The sequence below is a fragment of the Thunnus albacares genome, chromosome 9 (assembly GCF_914725855.1).
Source record: "Thunnus albacares chromosome 9, fThuAlb1.1, whole genome shotgun sequence".
Classification (NCBI taxonomy): Eukaryota; Metazoa; Chordata; class Actinopteri; order Scombriformes; family Scombridae; genus Thunnus; species Thunnus albacares.
In genome coordinates, this window is record NC_058114.1 from 24,959,105 (window position 1) to 24,980,552 (window position 21,448).

General features: G+C 42.8%; 1 protein-coding gene across 1 annotated transcript in view; it reads right to left on the minus strand.

Annotated features, from left to right (window-relative positions):
- Positions 1 to 347: 347 nt before the first annotated feature.
- LOC122988999 (importin-13-like) overlaps positions 348 to 21,448 on the minus strand; it is a 25,118-nt gene continuing 4,017 nt past the window's right edge. Inside the window, exons 3-23 of the mRNA XM_044361680.1 lie at positions 18,660 to 18,785; positions 18,209 to 18,565; positions 17,741 to 17,994; positions 14,241 to 14,381; positions 13,781 to 13,922; positions 13,065 to 13,231; positions 12,315 to 12,435; positions 11,798 to 11,945; positions 11,480 to 11,661; positions 11,183 to 11,209; positions 10,821 to 10,955; positions 8,947 to 9,099; positions 8,461 to 8,541; positions 8,210 to 8,347; positions 7,218 to 7,314; positions 5,170 to 5,222; positions 3,504 to 3,570; positions 3,277 to 3,335; positions 3,079 to 3,168; positions 2,779 to 2,960; positions 348 to 2,597 (exon numbers count right to left, since the gene is read on the minus strand). Coding sequence (XP_044217615.1) covers positions 2,501 to 2,597; positions 2,779 to 2,960; positions 3,079 to 3,168; positions 3,277 to 3,335; positions 3,504 to 3,570; positions 5,170 to 5,222; positions 7,218 to 7,314; positions 8,210 to 8,347; positions 8,461 to 8,541; positions 8,947 to 9,099; positions 10,821 to 10,955; positions 11,183 to 11,209; positions 11,480 to 11,661; positions 11,798 to 11,945; positions 12,315 to 12,435; positions 13,065 to 13,231; positions 13,781 to 13,922; positions 14,241 to 14,381; positions 17,741 to 17,994; positions 18,209 to 18,565; positions 18,660 to 18,785 — 2,817 coding nt within the window. The 3' untranslated portion in view covers positions 348 to 2,500. The remainder of the gene's footprint in view (positions 2,598 to 2,778; positions 2,961 to 3,078; positions 3,169 to 3,276; positions 3,336 to 3,503; positions 3,571 to 5,169; positions 5,223 to 7,217; positions 7,315 to 8,209; positions 8,348 to 8,460; positions 8,542 to 8,946; positions 9,100 to 10,820; positions 10,956 to 11,182; positions 11,210 to 11,479; positions 11,662 to 11,797; positions 11,946 to 12,314; positions 12,436 to 13,064; positions 13,232 to 13,780; positions 13,923 to 14,240; positions 14,382 to 17,740; positions 17,995 to 18,208; positions 18,566 to 18,659; positions 18,786 to 21,448) is intronic.

A 21,448-nucleotide genomic window follows, 5' to 3' on the forward strand; every position in this document is an offset into this window, starting at 1 on the left:
GGTGGGGCAGGGTGACTTGGACTTATGACCTTAAGTCCTGGCTACCACCTGAAAATACTGACAGAGAAATTTCACATTCTTTAAACATTGACTTTACTTTACCGACTTTAGAAATGTTCTCAATAAGCTGACTGGATATGGATAAAAACCTAAAAACAAAATAGAAGCTATAAAAGGTAATGGAAAATATTAGTCTTACATGTTTCTCACTGAGCTTTGACCTACACGGGTGTTTGTTGTGTTATTGTTTCAGAGATCTGAAAAAAATATCTGTTGGACGTGCAGACTGTGAGCCTCTGATGGAAGAAAAGAACAAAACCACTCCCACACAAAGAAGAGTCAGGATCTGCAGTCTTAGATATATTTAATAAATTAAAGCCAAGGTACAAAAAAACAATGTACATTTCATACCCCCCTCCCATCATCCGCCTACTACTCTTTCTTTAAACTGTGACAAACATTATTTTAGTTTTACCCCCTCAGAACAAGACCACAATACAGATCGAGGATCAGTGTTAAACGTCCAGTCATTCACAGTTCAAATCAGACTCAAGAGGCCGGACAGCTCACTCCAGAGACGATTCTCGGCCTAAATAATGTCTTTCTGCAGTATCTCACGCATTGAATATGTTTGTCCCCTGAAACCCTGAAAACCCCCCACAAAACACATACATGCTACATGTCTGCAGGCACCTCGGATAAGACAGAAGGATTAGACTGAGATAAAGTTTTAGCAGAGACCACAGAATACATTTCGACGCTGAGTGTTATTAGATGTCAACTGGTCCTGCTGATTCACTAGACAGTGTATTTTACAGCCGTCACATCACTTCACCAATAATGTCTCTAGCATAATGGATGAGCACAGAACGTAAGTGCTTGTTCTTGTTCCAATAACTTTCTCAGAGATCTTACATTTTGTTACTGAGCTCTCTAATCCTTCTTGGTCCTCTCCAAGGCAGTGACCCAGATGGATGAAAAGGATTTGGGTGGCTTGTTCACAAGCGTTTTGTTAAGAGCAATAGGCTAGTCGGTGTGCATTGTGAGAGATCGATAACAGATAAGTAGATGAGTCTGGTCAATGATTATCACTGACCGGTCATTCCAGATGATGAGGAGGTTTAATAGATGAGTGTGATTGCCGGTGAGCAGCAGTACTGGACGTGCCTGGTCAGTCTTTAAGCAAAGAGTAGTCTGAATGAGTGTGGTATGAAGAAATGAAAGGGCTCTTTGTGTAAAAGATAGGAGGAAGTTATGCATGTGTACTGTAGGTCCAATATAAGTGCACTGAACAAGTGGAAAAAAGATACATCTGTGCACACACAACCTCTCATACATACAGGTATGAACACGCGCACGCACTCAAATACACAGAAGTGTTCAGCAATAACTGTTAATATGCACAACTTGATTAATATTTTTGCACGATTACAGTGACTAAGCAGTCCAACGTCGGGATTATTAATCCCTCCAAATACTCAGTTCCCTTCTCAGTTTCCATCCTGTGCCCCTTTCTCACTGCCAGCTACTTTAATTCCCTTTCCCCTCCAGCCATCGCTCTGGGCAGTCCTGCTTCAACCTTAGGGACCACTGTATTCAACACTCTCTACAACCTGAGGAGACTGCAGTATGACTGGGTGGGACTGTATGTACATGAGGTACAGCCCTATACAAAGAGGGCTGGGCAAGAGAGCAGACTGTTTTTAGTCAGGTTATGTGGTGTTTGGCTTTCCTTCTCCACTCATACCCCCCCAAAAAGGCATATATAACAAAAAAAAAAAAAAAAAAAAAAAAGAGGACAAATTCACAAAACATTTCATGATAATTTGGCAAATGCAGAGATCAAAGGGGGCATGAGGTGGAGTAAAGATTATTGAATTAATGTCATTTTCCTGCAGAATCCTCCCCCTGACATTGGTCCTTCTCTCTTCCCGTTAGCAGCAGCAGGACTGACAACCTCCATATTTCTATATGTGTATACATATACATATATATAATTTGATTTATTCTGAAAAATAATGTCAAGTAGCTACGTACGATACCACTACCATTTCATATGGATGCTAATCACCAGGAAACAACCTAGGAGCCACAGGAAGATCTAGAAAGGCAGAACAAGACAGAGATAGAAGGACGCATAACGCAGCATGCTGGGAGTGCTGCTCAAAGCTTTTCCTTTAAGACCTTTAAATAAGAGGAGAGAGAAGAGGAGGGAGAGAGAAACAATCAATCTTAGAACAGAAAAAAAAAAAAAAAAAAATGGAAGCAGAGAGGATAGCCTCTCTGAAGCCACTGGGGATTTAATGTTTGTCCATTAATCCGATGGCAGGTCTGTGCTGGAATGGTTCCATGTCTTGTCCTGCAGCGGGGCGGGTTATCATTACAATCATTTCATGATATCTTCTCTGATGGGGTTTGTGAGAACTGTGTTGTTGTGGCGTCCATCTGTTTTGCACTGAGGGCAGAGGTCACGGTTAGGTGAGAGTTCAAGGGTAGAGTTTCAGTATTCAGCGGCGTACTCTGTACCATGGAGCCCTCTGCACAGTAGTGTAAACTCCTTCACTATGTCCTTCACCCTCCTCTTGTTCACTCGTTCTCTACATGAGATAGGAAGCAGTGGAGATGAGAGGGACATGAAACAATTATCAAGCATATGAAACAAATCATGTGGTTGAGTCATTTGCAATTAAACCTGCAAACAAATATACGGAAATTGTGCACTTCTATGCAGAAAAAATGAAATCACAGTAATATCCAAACATTTTCCAGTGGTGTTACCTAAGTATCTGCTGGGAGAAGTTGTCTTTCTGTTCAGTTGTGACCCGTGTTGATGGGAACCCTGGAGGCTGCAGCGCCTCCTTCAACCACACAGCCAGCAGAGAAAAGCAGTGCTTGTTCAGACAGAAAAGCACCTCTGCAAACTGGTCCATCAGGCTCCGAGATGCCCCGCCCCCGATGCCCTAGAGAGAGATTTTACAGAAAGGCCTTAATTACAATAAAGGTGGGTAAAAAAACTGCACCAATAGTGAAATGATGGTTTTTTTTCTGTGGAGTGACATGCAACATGGTGCTTCTCACCTCCAGTACGGCCTGGATCAACAGTTTGCCATCCTCCTGCACCACCCTGGCTAATGGAGGCACATCCGAGCAGTGGGGTAACAATTCAGTCTAAGGCAGAAACACAGACAATCAGCAACACGGAAGCCAAGTAACCCATTTATAAACATGCATATTCTTGCAAAGTTTCAAGTCATGTGTGTGTATGTATGTGCTCACAAAGAACAAGCATGTTGACTTGACTGTCGGAGCCTCAGGAAATTTGAGTGACAGAACTCCTAGAAGTGGGAGAGAAAGACAGAAACATAAATAAACTACTGAAGGATGGTGTCAAACATTTACAGTTTGTACTTTGTACTGACAGGCACATATATTTCGCAGGCACTGTACTGCAGCAAAACTCCCAGTGCAGTGTGTAGGGGTGTGTGAACGATGTGCAAACTTACCACAGTGGAACACTGCTTTCACGTCAAGACTCTCAGACAAGAACAAATCGGGCTTCCGTTTGAGGGCCTAAGAGGCAGATAAAGGCATTACACTGAGTATGTTTCTGTCGGCCCGACCCAATCGGTACTGCTTCACCACATTCCACTGCATAAGCTCCTTCAAAATACTGCTATCAACAATACCCGCTCAGCCTGGTAGCCGGATCTGACAGCAATACAGGACTGAGAACAGATCTGCCTACCAGGCTATAGTGCTGTCTCCGTCTGTTTAAGAAAAACTATCCAAACTCATACAGAGATCCTCCAATGCAGAACTCAGCAGGTATAACAAACAAATTGCAAAAAATCAAACTTTGAAATCATTGGAAACTTAAGTCAAACTAAAGGCAATGATGGTTTTTGGCTTTGTCTCTTGAAATCAATTGTATTTGAAACATTACTTTTCCTTGTTTTTGGTTGACTGGATTGAATATGCAACAGAAGTGTGTAATTAACATGTGCAGATAAAGAGAAATACAACTCATCTCATAATAATGAACTCATTCAGGATGGAGGAGAGGAGAGAGGGAGAGAGGGAGAGAGATGAAGGTCAGATCTATCCAAAGATAGAAAACAAAGGAAGAAGAATGAAGACAGAAGACAAAAATATAAAACAGAAGAGCCATCAGCCAATTTGTCTGAGCTGATTAATATTAGTTGAATATTAATTCATTTGGGCTTTGATTGGCTCTGGGCTGGAATGACATCAGAGGAGGACTGGGCTCAGAGACTAACCAGTCACCTGGGAGCACATCACTGATACTGACGCCGTTACATCGTCTTCCAAGGAGCTCCGCATCAACTAAAATATTTAATCTACGACTCAACTGAACGCATTGAATGTTTTGCCAGGGAGCAAATATGCCCTGATGTTGACTTTACGGAAAAAAAGGAACTGTAAGCGCAAAAAATAGTAGATTGTCATGCATTAATTTATTGAAGGATTACATGGCCTTCTGTGAGTTATGAGAATTTCTTGTTATTCGGGGTTTAGCAAATGTTTCAAAAACATATTAAATGTAAAAATGCACTGTCATCTAGCTAAAAATAAGACTTTTTGCTTTGTTTTTGGTCTTTCTTGGCTACTGAGAAGATTTTGGAAAAACAAGGTTTTCACCAGACTGTGACAGCGCAGACTATTGATAAATATTGATAGAAATAATAATTGTGACACCGTATATACATCATACTAGCAGCATTTTAGAGGCTGTTCAGGATCTCTACCGGTCTATAGTCTAATCAGTTAATTGAATCAAAACAGTGTAAGTATTACAGGTAATAACGGTAAACATACAAGATAGGGACTGTTGTGTTATCAGCGTTTTGCATACTTTTAAGAGCATATCAGAAACGGATTACGGTGGTGTCAGCGGGTAAAATGAGAACCTTACTGTTCGTGAGGTGACTGTTAGAATCAAGAGCGTTTGAGGAGAGACGGGGGTGTCTTTCTCAAACATTCCCCTCATGTTTCATTCCACTGCCTCGCCTATGTGATGCCGTAAGGTTCGGTAACAAAGAACAGAAAGAGGTAGGGAGGGAGAAGAGGACAGAGAGGGAGAAATCAGAAAAAGAGAGAAAGAGAGAGAGAGAAACCCAAAGTGAATGAAATAAGAAACCAAAAACACACCTGAGCTTGGAGTTGCATAAATGAATCAACAATATCAGGATGATCCCTGGGTCCTAAAATATAATAAAGATGAAACTTAAGAAATCATAAGAGAATAAGAATAATATACAAACAGCAACTGAATAGATTCAACAGTCATGTGGAAATAAAAGAGAACTCAAAAATATTTCATTGAAATAATTCACACGTGAGTAAGGAACGAAGGGGAGAAGGGGGGGCATATGAAGCTTTGGCAGAGTCTTGGAGGAACAGACCAACCAAAAACAAAAAACAGGCAGAAGACAAAGACATGGGTCTGTTTGGAGAGAAAAAAAAGAAAGAAGTAACGAGAGAAAAAGAACAAACCTAAAAAAAACAAAAGTGGGTTTGGAGTGGGAACCCAGGAGGCACCTCTGTTACTGTTACAGTTTGGAGGAAAAGGGGCACCAAACCTGAATGAACCCCCTTTTACCTCCTTCCCTGAAACACCAGTGACATCATCATGATGATCAAATAACAAGCAACACTCAGATTTTAACAAGTGCCTCAGGGGAGGAGGTTACTGTCAAGGGTCCGTTCAGAGCTGGTCAGTAAGATCCCCTTTGCTTCAAAGGTGAACCCATAGCCATCAGTATGAAATCACACTCAAAAAATCAAGATAGGTTTTGATATCACTACCTCCCTTATGCTGGACACAGACTACAAGACTTTTTTAAAAATATAACAGGTTGCAAATGATGCACAATTAAACACACAATTCCTGTAGAAGCTTCTGAGTTGAAGAATCTGCTTCAAGATTCCTGACTTTCAAACATGCTTTTCTCCGATGGGTCAAGATTGATGTTGGAAGGACTCCAACAGCAAACTTGTAATGAAACAGAAGAAAATGTCTGTAGTGAGCGCCCAGCTTTAGCTGTTCCCAGACTCCAAACAAGTTTCCTGCTCAATACCCCCCTCCAGCCCTCATCCACACACATACACAACCCGTCGAGAGAATACAGGGCTTATTCAGAGGGCTGTGATGGAGAGCCCAACTCTAATCCTAGCACAGCAGTGGCTGCAGCCGCATTGAGCTGGCCCGCCCTGCTATGTTATATGTCAGCCAACTGAATAAGCTAGTGGTCTCTGTGTTGTGACTGTATCCTGTACTGATACTGTCTACTGAAGGGCACCTGCTCAGAAAAAAAAGAGTTTAGAGGCAGGAGGAGAGGCAGCCATTACGTAACCAGTCAAAGCGGGAAAGGAGGAGAAGGAAAAAAAGGACAACACAAAGGGAAGGGGAGAGGCAGACAGAGCTGGCACAAGTACCCAAAGCCAAGTGTAGGTAATGAAATTATTCCATCTCATTGATGACCGTTTTATGTGGAGAAAATCAGAAGTCTGGCTCAGGTGCCACACACACATGAGAAAACGTCTTTGAACAGTTCAGAATAGAAAAGGCATTTCCATGCTGCCCAAACACTAAAACAGTATATTCACCTACAACGTCATAAAAGTATAATAAATAATTAAAAAACAGAGTAAGCAAAGACCTGGCAGATCAATATAGGAAACATTGCATTGTTGATCAGTTTAAAGCAAACCATAAAGCTCTGAAAATGATTTAATCAATGATCAGTGCAGTGCCAACAGGAGTCTGCACTGATAAAATGATCAACACGTCGAACAGAGAGGCCACTCTGTAGTTCCAATTACATTAATGTGTAATGCAAACGTTTAAAGGTTGACTGTGACAACAGAGTGCAACAACCTCTGACTTTTTGTCATTTTCCTATTTGTGGCCCCCGTGCTGAGTTTCATTGTCTAAGAATGCAGCATCATATCAGTATTTCCAAGCAATTCAAGTAAGAAATGGGTGTATATGTCACCATAACATGCATAAAATATGAAACCAATTTGCTTTCTTTTATTGTTACAAATTTGTTCACTTTCGCTCTTCCTCCCTCTCTCTCTACACCAAGCAACAGTATTGAACCCTGTGAAATCAAATATGATCAGACACATGTACCACTGACTTGAACAGACACATTTCACAGTATTCACAATCCCTCCCCTGCTATACCCCCTACCTTGTTGGAAGATGGACAATGTTACCGAGGTAACCAGCTCAAACAGAGCCTTGATGGGTGGGAAGTGGTCTGTCTCGCTGGCAAAGATATGCACCATCTGAAACAGTAAGACGTCACGTCAGACACTCGCTGTGTTTACTTGCACACAAGAAACCAGGTTATTGGGAGAGAAACCACAGAATGTCTTTAAATGCTCTGCAGTAACCCGATTACTGTAAAACCTGTATTTACATACAGCTGGTTAGTAATCGGGTTTCTCCCCAACCCAACATTATTTTGAACCAAGGCTGGAATGTTTTGAGTGTATCAGTGATATATGACTCTGAGTTGTTTTTCTCTCTTAGTCAGAATATGTGCACTGATGGAGCAGTGAGAAAAAAAGCTCTGTAGTGACAGCACAGTTTTTATTACTGTGCAAATGTCAAATTTTACAAATAATGGATTAATCTAGATACAAAGACCTAACAATATGAGTAATGCTCTTTCATCCCTACACACTTCTGCCACAGCAATACTTTTCATGTAAAACTACACATCAGAAATCAGCCGAGAAATCCAGTTTTTTTAAAAAAAAAACAAAAAAACAAGTTGTTGCAGAAGGATAAAAATAATCAGACTACTAGGGTTCATGTAAACACACTTGATGTGATTATCACTAAATTATCAGTGAGTGCTTATAACCCCCATAAATTGCTATTTATTGTTTAGTTATTTTTGACTTTGAAAGTAAATTTAAATTGAAGTTGTAAAGACTGATTATCTTTTAAATGGGTTTTAGTCTTTATCATGCTTGAGAGTGTAGTCATGAATACAGACTAACTGTGGATGAAGTTTTACAAACTTACACTGCATCCTCATTAACCTTGGACTCACTGGTGCATGCCTTATTAGCTCATACACAGCCCTTTTATCTCTTAGCATGTAACCATAAAGTATTAAAGGAAGGATACTAATGTGTGTTTGTGTGTGCGTTCACATGTATGAGTGTGTACCTGTCGTGTGAGGTCAAGGGCCGAGGCCTGAGGAATTGTACTGTACATCTGCCCGAGCATCTCACTTAGCTGAGACACCATGGGAGCAAAGTCATGGAGCAGAGTCTTCACAGACTTCTCAAAGATGGCGCACACCGCCTGAGGAACAACATGAAATCAGTTCCACTGAAATGTCACATCTGATTAAGTGGACCAATATCTGAGAAACGCAGAGGTCTGACAGTATGTGGCCGCACATACTGACGACTCACCTCTACAACCTGCGAGTCGTTGAGCCACTTGCTGAGTACTGTCTGTATAAGAGCAAACACTTGTTGCAAAACCACAACAACCTGAAACACACAAACAAACAGCATTAAAGTATAGAATGAATAGAAAGTCATAAACAAGCAGTAGCATTAGAAGTTAGCATTTACACATGAGTGCATGCCTATCAGCAGAATTACTATGGTTGAGTGACGGGGCAAAATTTTTTCCTGTTGGCCACCCTCACCCCTTCAACCAGCTATATGTATTCAGTGGTGGGAGTGGAACTCATATGGCTGCAAGCGCTATGTGCCTCATGTGCCTTTTACATCTACTAATCTGCAATGTACTGGATTATAAAGCCTACTGCATGTTTGTATTGGCCAATATGTACAGTGTCATCCATAGATTCAGACTTTCACTGATCATTCTGTATTAGTCCAGTCACTCAACCATATTAACGTCAGTGATGATGATGTGTGCTGACTGACTGGGTTTGGTCCAGGTGGAGGTGGTGCTGTTTTGACAGGTGGTGCTGAGCCGTCCGCTGACTCATCATCCTGCTTGCTGATGTCCAGTGTAGTGAACAGGTTGGACAGCAGCCCCAAGATGTGGATGATTGCTAACTTGTTGGAGGGATTAGGCTGGAGGAATAAAAAAAAGAAAGAGAAAAAAAGAAGATAAGAAAAGCTGCTTAAATATTATTATATTAAAAATTTGCTAGTATACCACCCCCTGCCCATCAGGTTCATTTAGCAACGTAAAGCTAGACATGCTACCAATATTTTACCCCTGAACAGTAAAAGCAGCAGTTCAAAAATCCAGAAGTTCCAAAAAACTTGTTAAATACTTTGGTTTACCACTAAATACTTGCAAAATTATTGAAAATCCCCTCGGCTTTGTGTTTTGTCCTAATTAGCAAAAGTTAGCATGCTAAAACAAACATAGTTAACATTATACCTGCTTCATATCAGCATGTTAGCATCATCATGTTTGCATGTTAGCATGCAGACATTAGCACCGCTGTCCTGACATATTCACAGAGCTGCTAGCTTAGCTGTAGACTGTTGCTGTCTGCTGGTTAGAATACATAAGCAATTTCAGACATACTTTGAGGCATTTGTCATCATTTGTCATCATTCTATGAGTAAATATACTACTTAATAACTTAACTGTCAATCAAAAATAATTGGTAGATACAGATCATTTTAATTATTTTAATTTCAGTCCTAGTTAAGAAAAAACACAAGTCAATCACAGGAGGAGCAGGTGTGTCAGTGATGCGACAGATGGAAAGTAAAGGCTCTCTCTCAGTGAGACACACACACACACACCTTCCCCAGATAAATCACTAATTAGGGTTTCACTAGCACTGTCTCCATGGTGATGTGACAGAGCCAAAAGACTACGAAGAGGACGAGGATGCCTGCCACACCCTTTAACAGCCACATCTCTCATCTCTCTGTCAACATCAACCTCCCTCACAATGTTGATGCTTTTACTGCACAACACTTCATCCTACAACAATATGTGTGCACATCCCGCTCCACACAATCAAGAGTGGCTCCATCAGTTTTTGCAGTCAGCCCCATGAGACATCACGGTCATTCACCCCTGATGTAATGTAGACCTGAAAGTCTGCCCACTAGGTGCCACTATTTGGCTCCAGACACAGCACCTGATTTCCTAGTCTGATGTAATGCCGATACATCAGAAGGTAGACAGAAAACAATAAGAGAGGGAGGAAGTCAGAGGGAAAGGATGAGATAGTGCGTGACTCTGTGTGTGTGTGTGTGTGTTGTGTGGAAGGTGAGACGGGGACAGACACACAGAGAAATGAAACGCTTCATCTGAGCTGACGTCCCTGCTCACCCCACCCGAGGTCTTTTCTGATGGTGGAACAAGGAATCGGGAGAGATTCTAAAAAGCAAAGTGTGTAGTTTTAGATTAACGTCAGCTCCATATTTGTACCATTTGTACTATCGGGTCTGAAAATACATTCTCTGTTAGACCTGACATTTAAACTAGGTACAGAATTGTCTTCTGCATGACTGTGCGCACACACGTGTGAAAGCATGACCAGTGAGTAAGTGTTTGTCGGCACTTTTTAATTTGCTGAACTCAGTTTTTTTCTTCTTCTCTTGCTGTGATTAGTGTTTGCATGAGAAAGTGGTGTCTTAGCTACTTCCATATGAGTCACTAGCCCACGGTGCAGGGTCAAATCCAATCTGGTCCCGTGGAGAAATGTTCCACTGCAGTGACACCACACAGACACGAGGTCTGTTCCTAATGGCCAGAGTCCAACTGTGCCTGCCCTGTGTACGTGCGTGTGTGTGTACTGTTACATGTTGGTCTGTGTACGCACCGTCTCATCAGCTAGTTTCTCGAGTTGCTGGATGTAGGGGGTGATAAGAGAGTGAAGGTTTCTCAAGATGTCTTCCACAGGGAGAGCTGAGAGCAGGAAGCCCAGAGCCTGCATCAGCCACATACACTGACTCGTCTGCGAGAAGAGACGATGCAGGTTTAGTTGCAGTTCAAGTACGCAGTAAGTAGTTCTATTACAGATATAACAGATTTTTTAAACACATACAGTAACACGTCATCCTTAGACTACAGGCTGCGAAACATGTTACGTAATTCTTTCCACAGTATTCCTTATTTAAATGTCACTTCTGAACTGAGTCAAGACACAGAAAGAGAGAAAAATGGGAGAGGACACAAACTGACCTTGTGGATCTGCTTTATAAGCACCTCCTTGAGAGAGAGAGAAAAAAAGAGAAGAGTCATTGTGATTCTTCTATTTTGACAGCACAACAAAACCTACCCAATTTAGCAATGAAGAGTAACACCAAAATAATACAACTGAAGTGATTTCAAAGAGTAAATGTTATTTCTGGAATGTACAACATTCAGCTGTTAAAAGTAACAAAAAAAGACTGTTATGATTGGCTCTTAACTGGGAGGAAAAAGCAGTAGCGTGTAAAAAAAAAAAAAAAGAAGTTGTGCAGTTATGTGTGCACATACCTGAGAGACAGCTACTATGTTGGTTGCGTAGGGTGGCAGGTCGTATTTGCACTCCCTACAGATCTTCTTGAGTGTAGAGACAGAGGAAACAGAAAGGTCTGGGTTCCCTAAAGCCTGCAGCACCAAGGGCAGGACACTGCTGAGCATCACTGGGTGGTCTGCCAACCATTCAGCCAGAGCGCCTGGTAGGAGAATAACAGTTCAGACACTGAATGAGAAACATTTTTTGTGGGTTTCTGGACCGAGACATCTTCTTTTTTTCGCATCATGTTATCCTTAACTTCCACTGCACTGCACTGATAACTGCATTTGTCTCACCTATAGTGAACATCACTGTGTCTGCCAGCTGGACGTTGTTGATGCTGATGCGTGGGATGAGTCCTATTAGGCCAGGGATGACGTCAGAGTAATTCACATCTATCGTCTCTGCTATGGACTGGAAGCCGTACAGCAAAGCTTCTGTGTGCTGGAGGAGGAGGAGGACGCAGTCAGTGTACTTGTAAGCATGAGTTGACAATAAAAAGGTGTTGCAGCAATTACAAAGTTTTCTAAATTATTTTAAAATTACTCTAGGACGTTAAAATAACGAAAATCAATATAAAAATGCTTCAAATTTTTTATAAGGTTTAAAAGGTTTATCATTAGGTTTATTTTGATTTGAAATTTGAAGTATAATGATAATAATGAAAAACAGAAAACAAAATACTGGTTTATGAAATCTGGTATGACACATTTTCAGTTCTGGTCTTTGTGCAACACTCAAAAAAAAAACAACCAAAAAACAGAAAACAGTTCCCATTTTTTCTTTGCTCATCTGTGTGCATGTCTCACCCACCTGCCATGACGTGGGCTGCTCCGCATTAGTCAACAGTCTTCCTAGTTTATCATACAGGTTACTCAGCAGCTCTGCTCCCAGCATCTCATACACATACATGAGTGTGTCAGATATATCCACCCTGAAGGACAGACATGCACAGACAGACATTTTAGGGGCACGCAATCCTGGAACCTCATCTGTTAATCTATGTGCCAGACAGGTTTTGCCTTTTCAGCTGGCAGTCCAGTGAGAGTCTATTTGAGAAAAACACACTCATTTGCTGACCAATCATCCTGTCAGCGAGTCATTTCTGAAAACACTTAGACGGTCACTGAAACATTGTGCGTAGCAGAAATTAGGGTTGGGCAGATGGACAATGCCATTGTCCATCGCCCATGGCCGACAGTCATTGACCACTGAGCTGTCTATCATCATAACATCGTGATTTAAAAGCCGCCGCGCCTGTCATCTGTCCATCTCTTACACGGATTTATTAGCTTTTTAATCGCAAAGCTTTTATTGCACTTACAGTGTAGTTGTCGTCAACTCGAGTAAAACATTATCTTCACTTAACCTGATTCACTGTCTCCACGTCGCCTGTCCATTCCCACGAAGTGAAGATGGACAGACGACAACCCCTCCCCCAACTGCAGACATTGTCATATGCCAATTTAGCAGACATCGCCCAACCCTTGCAGAAATAGGCATGTACAATAAACAGAAACAGGTTTAAGGCATACAAACATACACACACACATACACACTTACCTGTAGATTCGAAACTGTTCTTTCTCATCTGAAGACCAGGATGCGTACTCCTGGTCGGAGGGGAACTGGGCTTTGTGCAGCAGAACATCCACCAGCTGGAAATACACGGGCCTGTAGACCTGCAGGTAGACTGTCTGCTTGTCAGACTCAAACGACATGATTTCATCCTGATGATCAAGCAAGAAGGAGAAAAAACAGTATTAGGTCTGAAACATAAAATTATTTATGCACCTTATAGACTAAAGGCAACCGTTCTGGCTTGCACGGTATTTACACACAAAGGGCATACACAGTAAATTTCATTTATCACACTGAGAAAACACTACAAGTATTATAATAAGTAACTCACAAACCAAGAAATGGATTATGGGCAATAATGTAGAAGACAGAAAGCAAATGACAAGCTGTAATGTTTTATTATTTGAGAACTGTGATAAAAACCAGTGAGAATGCAAACAATCAGCACATTTCATGTTGATGTTTCATACAGAGTCTTTGAAATATGCAAGTTTCCAGCAAGTGACTATCCAGCCTTTCCAGACCACAATGAGCAAAGCTAATTATTTGGGTTTGTTTAACAAGCCTAGAAAAGATGAGGCTAGAGGAAAATGTAAAAAATAATCTCAATTGGAAAATATTCACTGACTGTTTATCTGTAAAACTCTCACTTTCACATCACATTACAGTACATAGACTCAGAATCTAACATCTCTTACTTGTAATGTATACCAGAAGGTGAGTGTAAGGGAGCTGGTGGTCTCGTTGACTGGGTAGTGGCCGGGGATGCCCGTACAAAACATTATCATGTTGACTAAAGCCAGGAAGCTCTGCCAGTGATCCACTTGCTCCAACAGAGTCCTGGAGAGAGAGAGAGAGAGAGAGAGAGAGAGAGAGAGAGAGAGAGAGAGAGAGGGGTGGGGTGGGTGGGTGTGGGGCAGAGAAACATGTGATTTGTCAGCTGTCCAGTGAAGTTGATACACAGGTAAACTTGTACTTTTTGTTATTGCAACTTAAATAAAAAGTGATTTCAAAACCTCTGAATTACGGAATGTTTCAATTCCAATCCAAGGCTAAATATTTATTGAATCGCCTATGGCCATAATTATAGCCAAGATATATGTACTGTAAGATTTTTATGTTGATAGAGGTCTACAGGTAACAAACACACACACACACCTGGAGTGGTTCTCTCCCAGTGTGACAGCGATGCGGCAGATACCGTGGCAGGTCTCCATGTCTCCATTCTGAACAGCCTCTCTGAGCTGCTCCTGGAGAGCCAGCACTTGAGGAACCAGTTTCAGCAAAGTGTTCACATATCTATACCCCATGGACACACAAACAGACAAAGAAACACCAGAACAGACAGTTAGGAGTCCGGTTCATTTGAAGAAGATGAGTTAAAACCAGACACAGCGCCGTATGAGGGAGAAGAACCTTCTGTAGCATGTACAGCGAGGTACAGTAGCCTCCACGGGTGAATGTAAAACTGACTCACATCGCTCACAGCTAGGTTGATGTATTTATCGCTCCCTCTCAAGACAAGTGTTTATTTCAAAACAAATCTCAGTCTAAGTCAGTCCAACCTCTGATCCAACACACCCACCCCCTAAAAAACCCACACATCTACCAGCAACCAGAAAATCTATTCAAGGCTCCTGCTCCGAGCTGCGCCGCTGTCAGTTATTATTCTGTCTTCTCCCTGCTGTCTCAGCCATCTATAATTCCCTCGCTCCGGCTAAAACACACACATGTGCTGCTGACACACACACACACAAACACACAAACTTACATAGACACATTGGTGCACATGCTTACACGCACACTCCTTTACTCAGGCTCAGATCTGCTCATGTGACAACATCAGACAACATCCTCCTGTCATACTTAATGACGGCAAGAGAAGAGGTGACATTTGGAGATGAAGGGCGTGCGTGCGTGTGTGTATCTGAATGTCACTGAGGAGATTATGTGCATGTGTGAATGCTATAAATGTAAACCATAATACGTGTGTGTCAGTCCCTGGGGGGGTTTTGTGGTATGCAGGCGGTGCTTCATCTTTCAGGAGAATGTCAGTAAGGACATGGCTTCAGGTCGATGAATATTCATCAATGACACGGCAAGGCTGTGTGACTTTACCGACATTTAGGAAAAAAACAAAAACCAAAACAAAAAACCCCATAAAAACCTAAAAAACTAGGTTAGCTACTAACAAATATTTTAATTATTGATTTATCTGTCAATTATTTTTGCAAACAAACTAAAAAAATTTGATCTATAAAATGTCAAAAAATTATGAAAAATATGAAAATAGGTCCATCTCAGGTTCCCAGAAACCACATGTTGGTCAACCAACAGTCCAAACCCCAAAGCTATTCAATTCACAATGAATGAGAGAAGCAGCCTCACATCTGAGAAGCTGGAACCACAGAATATTTGGCATTTTTTTGCTTTCTAAATTATTCAAACGATCATTATTATCAAAACTGTAGTCAATTAATTTTCTGTCTGTTGAAATAATAATCAACTTATTGTTTCAGCACTTATGTAATCCCTTATAGAGCGACATTATCAAAACAAAAAATTATGCTAATGTGCATTCTCTGCTCTGCAGGTTAAATCCTAGGAAGCATTTATTATTCTAATTTCCCTCAGGCCCTCTGGTCCTACATTATGAAGCCAAGTCCCCCACTCAGCAGCCCACGCTGATTCAGCCTTCTCTGGAGAGAGCTCCACCCTTCTGTGATGTGTTGTGTATGAATCTGGCCTCCATCTAATAAGGCGCTACCTGTGTGTGTGTGTGTGTGTGTGTGTGTATTGGCCTACATCCTCTGTGTTCGGATTTCTGAGTAGCTCTGTAAGAGCAGCGCATGGACAGACTGCACTTAACTCTGAGTGAGTGACTGTGTGTGTGTGTGTGTGTGTGTGTGTGTACATATGAGTGGCAGTGTGCACTCATACACTCAGAGGATCATTCATTTTTAACAAGGCGCTTTGCAGATGCAGGTCATGGACTCTTGGAAAAAGAGAAAAGAAGACTTGGTGTTTATGTGATGAAATTAAATGGACAGAACGGTTTCATGTGTGTCTCTCATTTCCCCTCATAAGATGATGAGATGACATTCAGGAGATTCCTCTGAGACTGTCTGCTGCAGTCTCCACTCCTCTTCTCTAAATCATAGTTGTCCTTCCACTGCTCTCTCACTGCCTGCCCCGCCGTTACACACTTTCTGCCTCCTTCCTGACTCCTCCTTTATGCTCTCCCTCCAACTCCCCCTCCCCACCCCCCACCCCCCAATCCCTCTCCCCACCTCTGATCCCCTCTGCAATTACTGAAACACTCTGAGACAGGGGAAATGGGTTGCCTGGCAACAGGATGCAGCTGGACCAATAGCATCCCCCCAAATGAGTTGACTGTAATGTGTTTAAACAGAGGGAGAGAACAAGAGACGGAGGAGGGCTTAGTAGTGATGGTGAGAGAAGAGAACGGGGAAAAGGAAAAGCACAAAGAAACATAGGCAGAGTGGGAGAAAGGATAAAATAGATAGAATAAACAAGAAAAAAAATAAAAAAAGAATTAAAGAGAGTAGAATCTACAGATGGGAAAAAGGTGGGCTATGACTCTAGAGAGGGTGGGTAAAAAAAAACATAAACCAGGTCTTCCAACAGATTCTTCTCTTTTCCTTCTCCCACATAAACACAGACACAACAAACACAATACAGCTGCTAAATGTAACCCCATAAATCACACAGTGTGCTGACAAAAACTGAGGCTACATGTGTCTCAAGAGACACAACTAATGAGACTGTCAAGACTTTTGGGCGGACCTGACAAACACACACACACACACAACATGGGGCTGTGATCAGTACAGAATAACACAAAAAAAGAGACAATCTTAGTGAAAATTATCCCAAAAAACAAAATCCCATCCTAATTCTCACAAACGTACTCTGTCCTTTGGGAGCCCGGCAACACTTGCTGAGACCGAGGATGTTCTACCTGTAACTCTACTGCCATTAATCGTCTTCCGACCATCTGCTCGGCACAACATCGGTGCGTTTAAACCGACTTGTCAGCAGCAACTTCACAGATCCTACCCCCCTCCCCTGTCTGTGAAGCGGTGCAGAGGTATGGAGGATGAAGTCTTTTATTCTAGAACACTTTCACACCTTCCCCTGTCCTCCTCTTTCTCTTAGCACCCTTTCTTCTCTTTGCATCGTCCCATCACCCCCGCCCTCTATCTCTCTCTCTCTCTCTCTCTCTCGCTTGCTCTCTCTCTCTCTAGGGGAGGGGTAATGGGTGCCTGCCATGTCTGAATCAACCAGGGCATGATGACATCTCTCCCCAGCTCTGTAACCATAGCAACACCAGCCAACCGAGAAATGCTGCTCTCCTCCCCCTGGCTGTCAACTTGCCCTGTATCAGTCCCTCCCTGATGCCCTTCCAGTGCCCACCCTGTCTGTTCCCTTCCCTTGGCTAATGCATCGCTTTCTTTTTTTTCTTCCCTCTCTTCTCCCTCTACCTTCCATTTTTGCTCCAGTGTAATTTCTCCACTCATTACCATGGCAAGCTTTCATGCCATAGTATCATTATTTCTTTCCTCAGCATCCTTTTGGTTCGGTGTGCCGGTGTGTACAAGCTGGCAAAACATATGCACACACACACAAACACACACCTTTGGGAATCAGGCTGTGAGATGGCGTTGACGATTGCCTCCACCGCTGTGTCGAAGAGCTCTGGGTCAGGCAGGGCGCTGAAGCAGTCGTGCACCAGGCCTTCGCTCTCGCTGAGGGGCACATCCAGCAGCACCCAGGATGACAGGCAGCGCAGCACGCGAGCTTTCACCGCCCCGGGGCTGTCCGTCCTTCGCAGCAGTTGCTGCAGTAAGGGACACACTGAGCCCCACTCCCGGCCCAGGGCACCCCGAACCTAGAGAGAGGAGAAGAACTAGGGTTAGATTTCTGGTGTATCACTCATCTGCAGCATGTCCCTCTGCTTAATGAGTATCAAGAATATCTGTTTTTTTGGCACAGGTACCAATATGATGCTTTTTTTATACCATGATTTATATGATGCTCAGTTTAAAGCGTATAAACACTTCATCACCTGCAGAAGTGGGACAAAGTGATACCTGCAGACATACCTGTCCCTTTCGGTATTGCGGCAGGCGGCTGGTCTGGAACTCCTCAGGCAGGACGGTAAGTAGTTCCAGCAATGCCAGGCAGCGTGCCCTCCCATCTACCCCTCCCCCCTCTTCCTGGAACACCCGCACCATCTCTGCCACGGCGCCAGGCCAGGCCTCAGGCATGGTGTTGAGAGCCAGTGAGGCCAGGGCCACACACAGCCGGGTAAGCACCATCTTGGAGCCGGAGGAGAAGCAGGCAATCTGGGAGAACAGCTGGCTCTTCAGAGACTCGTACTGGTCTGTGGGGATGTCTGACCAGTAGCGAGAGATCTTGGTATGAAGTGCACTTGCGCCGAAATACTGGATCTCTGGCACCTATGAAAGATGATAAGATGGATGTAAATGATGTTAAATGTTTTTTTTGGTGTGTGTGTGTGTGTCCATGTGAGTGCTTCTGTGCACACTGTACCTTGTCTGGGCTCAGCAGGGCCCAGCAAAACTGCCAGGCCTGAGGGGAGACCTGGGCCTGCATTAGCCATTTCTGGGCCAGATTCTTGTTTTCTATATTGGGATCGTAGTACAACTGGTGGAGGGCCTGGAAATAAAGAAGAAAAAAAGTGAAAATAATCCATACAATCTTTGGATGTTTGAACCATGAGGGGGTTGAACAGTTTTGTACTTAACAAAGTCCATGTGAGAAACGTTTGCAACTACATGCCACACATTCACAATAGTGGGTGTCAGATATAACAGACCAGCTGAGAGAAGACAAATGCAGTCCTTTAAGCCCTTGTTTGGTGGAAAGAGCTGGTTACCTTGAGAAAAGACCAACTTTTCTTGCTCACAAACAGGCAACACACACACACACACACGGAACAGTTTACCTCGAAAACCCGAACAATAGAGAAAGCAATGACCTGAAAACAGCACTTTCTGAAGTACAGCTCTGAGTAATTTGAGTACTTGAGTGCAAGGAGAACACGAGGGAGCAAGCCAGAGAGAGAAGAGATAAAGGATAAGTGTGGGAGAGGGAAATAAAAGGAAGGGAAAACGGGAGCATTAATTAAACAGACACCTCTAATCCTGGTAGTGCCAGAAGAGACGTCCAGGCACAACTCTGGAAAAAAAAAAAAAAAAACCTATTTTTTTCTCTCTCTGTCTCACACACATGCTCACTGAACTAAAACCACTGGCAGTCAGGCACTAAGTGTCTGACAAGCAACACAGGAAAAAAAAAAACATATATTCAGTGAGCTTCTGATCCTTGTCTTTACCCCTGAAGCCTGCTCACATCAATTCCTCCACCACCAGCCATTCTCTTTACTTTCTTCCCTCTCATTTCTGTCTCTCTATTCGCCTCCCTCCAGCCTAAACTGTCCGTCCACTTTCATTCCATCCCTCAGCTCTCAGGCTTTGTGTCAGTCTTCTCTTAAAATCCACATTTCTCCCCATTCCCTCATTAGAGGAAGTTTAAACTGTCTGACAAGGGAGGATGAATAATACTGTAAAGACACCAGCAGCTGTAGAGAAAAAAAAAACATCAATATAGAGTCAATGCCTACTGGAAGCAGAGAGTCTCAGGTGGTGTTCTCTCCCTGTCTGCCATAGTGCAACGCAATTATCTGTCTCCACTTACTGTGCGAGACTCTGAACACGGCTGGCTGGGTGTTAATGAGCTGTTTGTTCGCAGAGTCAGGCGGCATTTGTACATATATGTGTGTGAGAGAGAGAGCTATGAGTGCAGGTACAGTATGCGCAGCAGGTCTTTCTTTAACTTTTTCTTAACTGTTAGGTCATCTACTTTACCTCTTCTTTTCTTTATAAATGAACAGATTAATACAGTATGTACACTACAGAGCTGCATGACAAAACTGATGAAATATCAGTGTTTTACTGTGTTACAATTTGGCATGATCTTTCTATAGATCGTTATCCAGCCTTCATTCTAAAAAGCAAACACATTAAGAAGGGTTTTTGTTAGTCGGCTGACACTGCACTCCACCCTTTCTGTAAATGAGGCTGTGATATCGGAGTTCAAAGCAACAGCGGATCATTACTGCAGTCTGCTGTGTGATCGCAGACCTCTCCTCATCCAATCCCAAACAGCGCCTCGTCTGCGTCCGAACATGTCTGTCCTTCTTGGGTCTATTATCAAAGCGCGAGACACAAAACAGTCTGTGCATTTTGCTGCTTTAATCTTCTCACAAAGAACCACTGGATGTCTCCTCCTAGAAATCACGCCACATGTGCAGCTGTGATTGTCCGTTATTAATTGGTTCTTACGCGCACCCCTCGAAACGGCGGTGTTTATTTGCAGCTGAAGCAAATAATTGTTTCTATCTACAGATGGTGGCAACCTGCCTGAACCACCTGGCTTCACCTGAGGATGGCGTTCTCTTGGCAGACACTGTCAAAGGTCATTAGCCTCCACCGCACTCTTTTTCCAATGGGAGGAGGGAGGGAAGAGGGGTGCGAGTGAAAAAATATGGATCAGTTAGACAGATTCACCATCTGCTCCCACACATAACCACGGATTTACTGTAGCTGGTATTTACTTGTACTGTACTGTACTGAGCCCAGGAGAATAACTATAATGCAGGTCCTGAGCTGTGTAACAAAGAATATAACAGTACAATAGCTATACGAAAGACAATTACGGAACACTTATTAAAATTAACAGCAAGTACGAGGCAGGAGATTTAAATAAAGTATTTGGGGTTGAGAAAGGGCAGCCTCTTAATGCTCCAAGGATGTCCCTAATATTCTGTAAACATCACAGAAATTTCCCCATATGCTTAATAAGTGCGCGCACACACACACACACACACACACACACACACTTTGGACACGTCTTTGCACACTGTGTTCACACACAGCAGGTGATGGCATCTCTCTGCCAAAGGTTCTCTGTGTTTTCGAGCCATCTGTCCACTAGAGTGTCACCCTCAAAGTCATCACAGTGACAGGAGAGGGCCGGGTTATTGCCGTGCTGCAGAAGGCATCATCATCACGCCACTGACCCATCGTGTCACTGCGATCTAACTATGAGAATCAAAGACACGCAGAGGAATGATGATTAATGAGGGAAGAGAGAAGAATAGTTTGTGCGAGAGTGTGCGCGGGTGGTTGTTGACAGCACACGGCCAAGACAGAAATTAAGAATACCATGTTGCCAATAGTGATAACATCCAGGCACACATGAACAGAAAATCAAGCCCTTGCATCAACTGTTTTAACTTGCAAACCGTGGTTATTTAT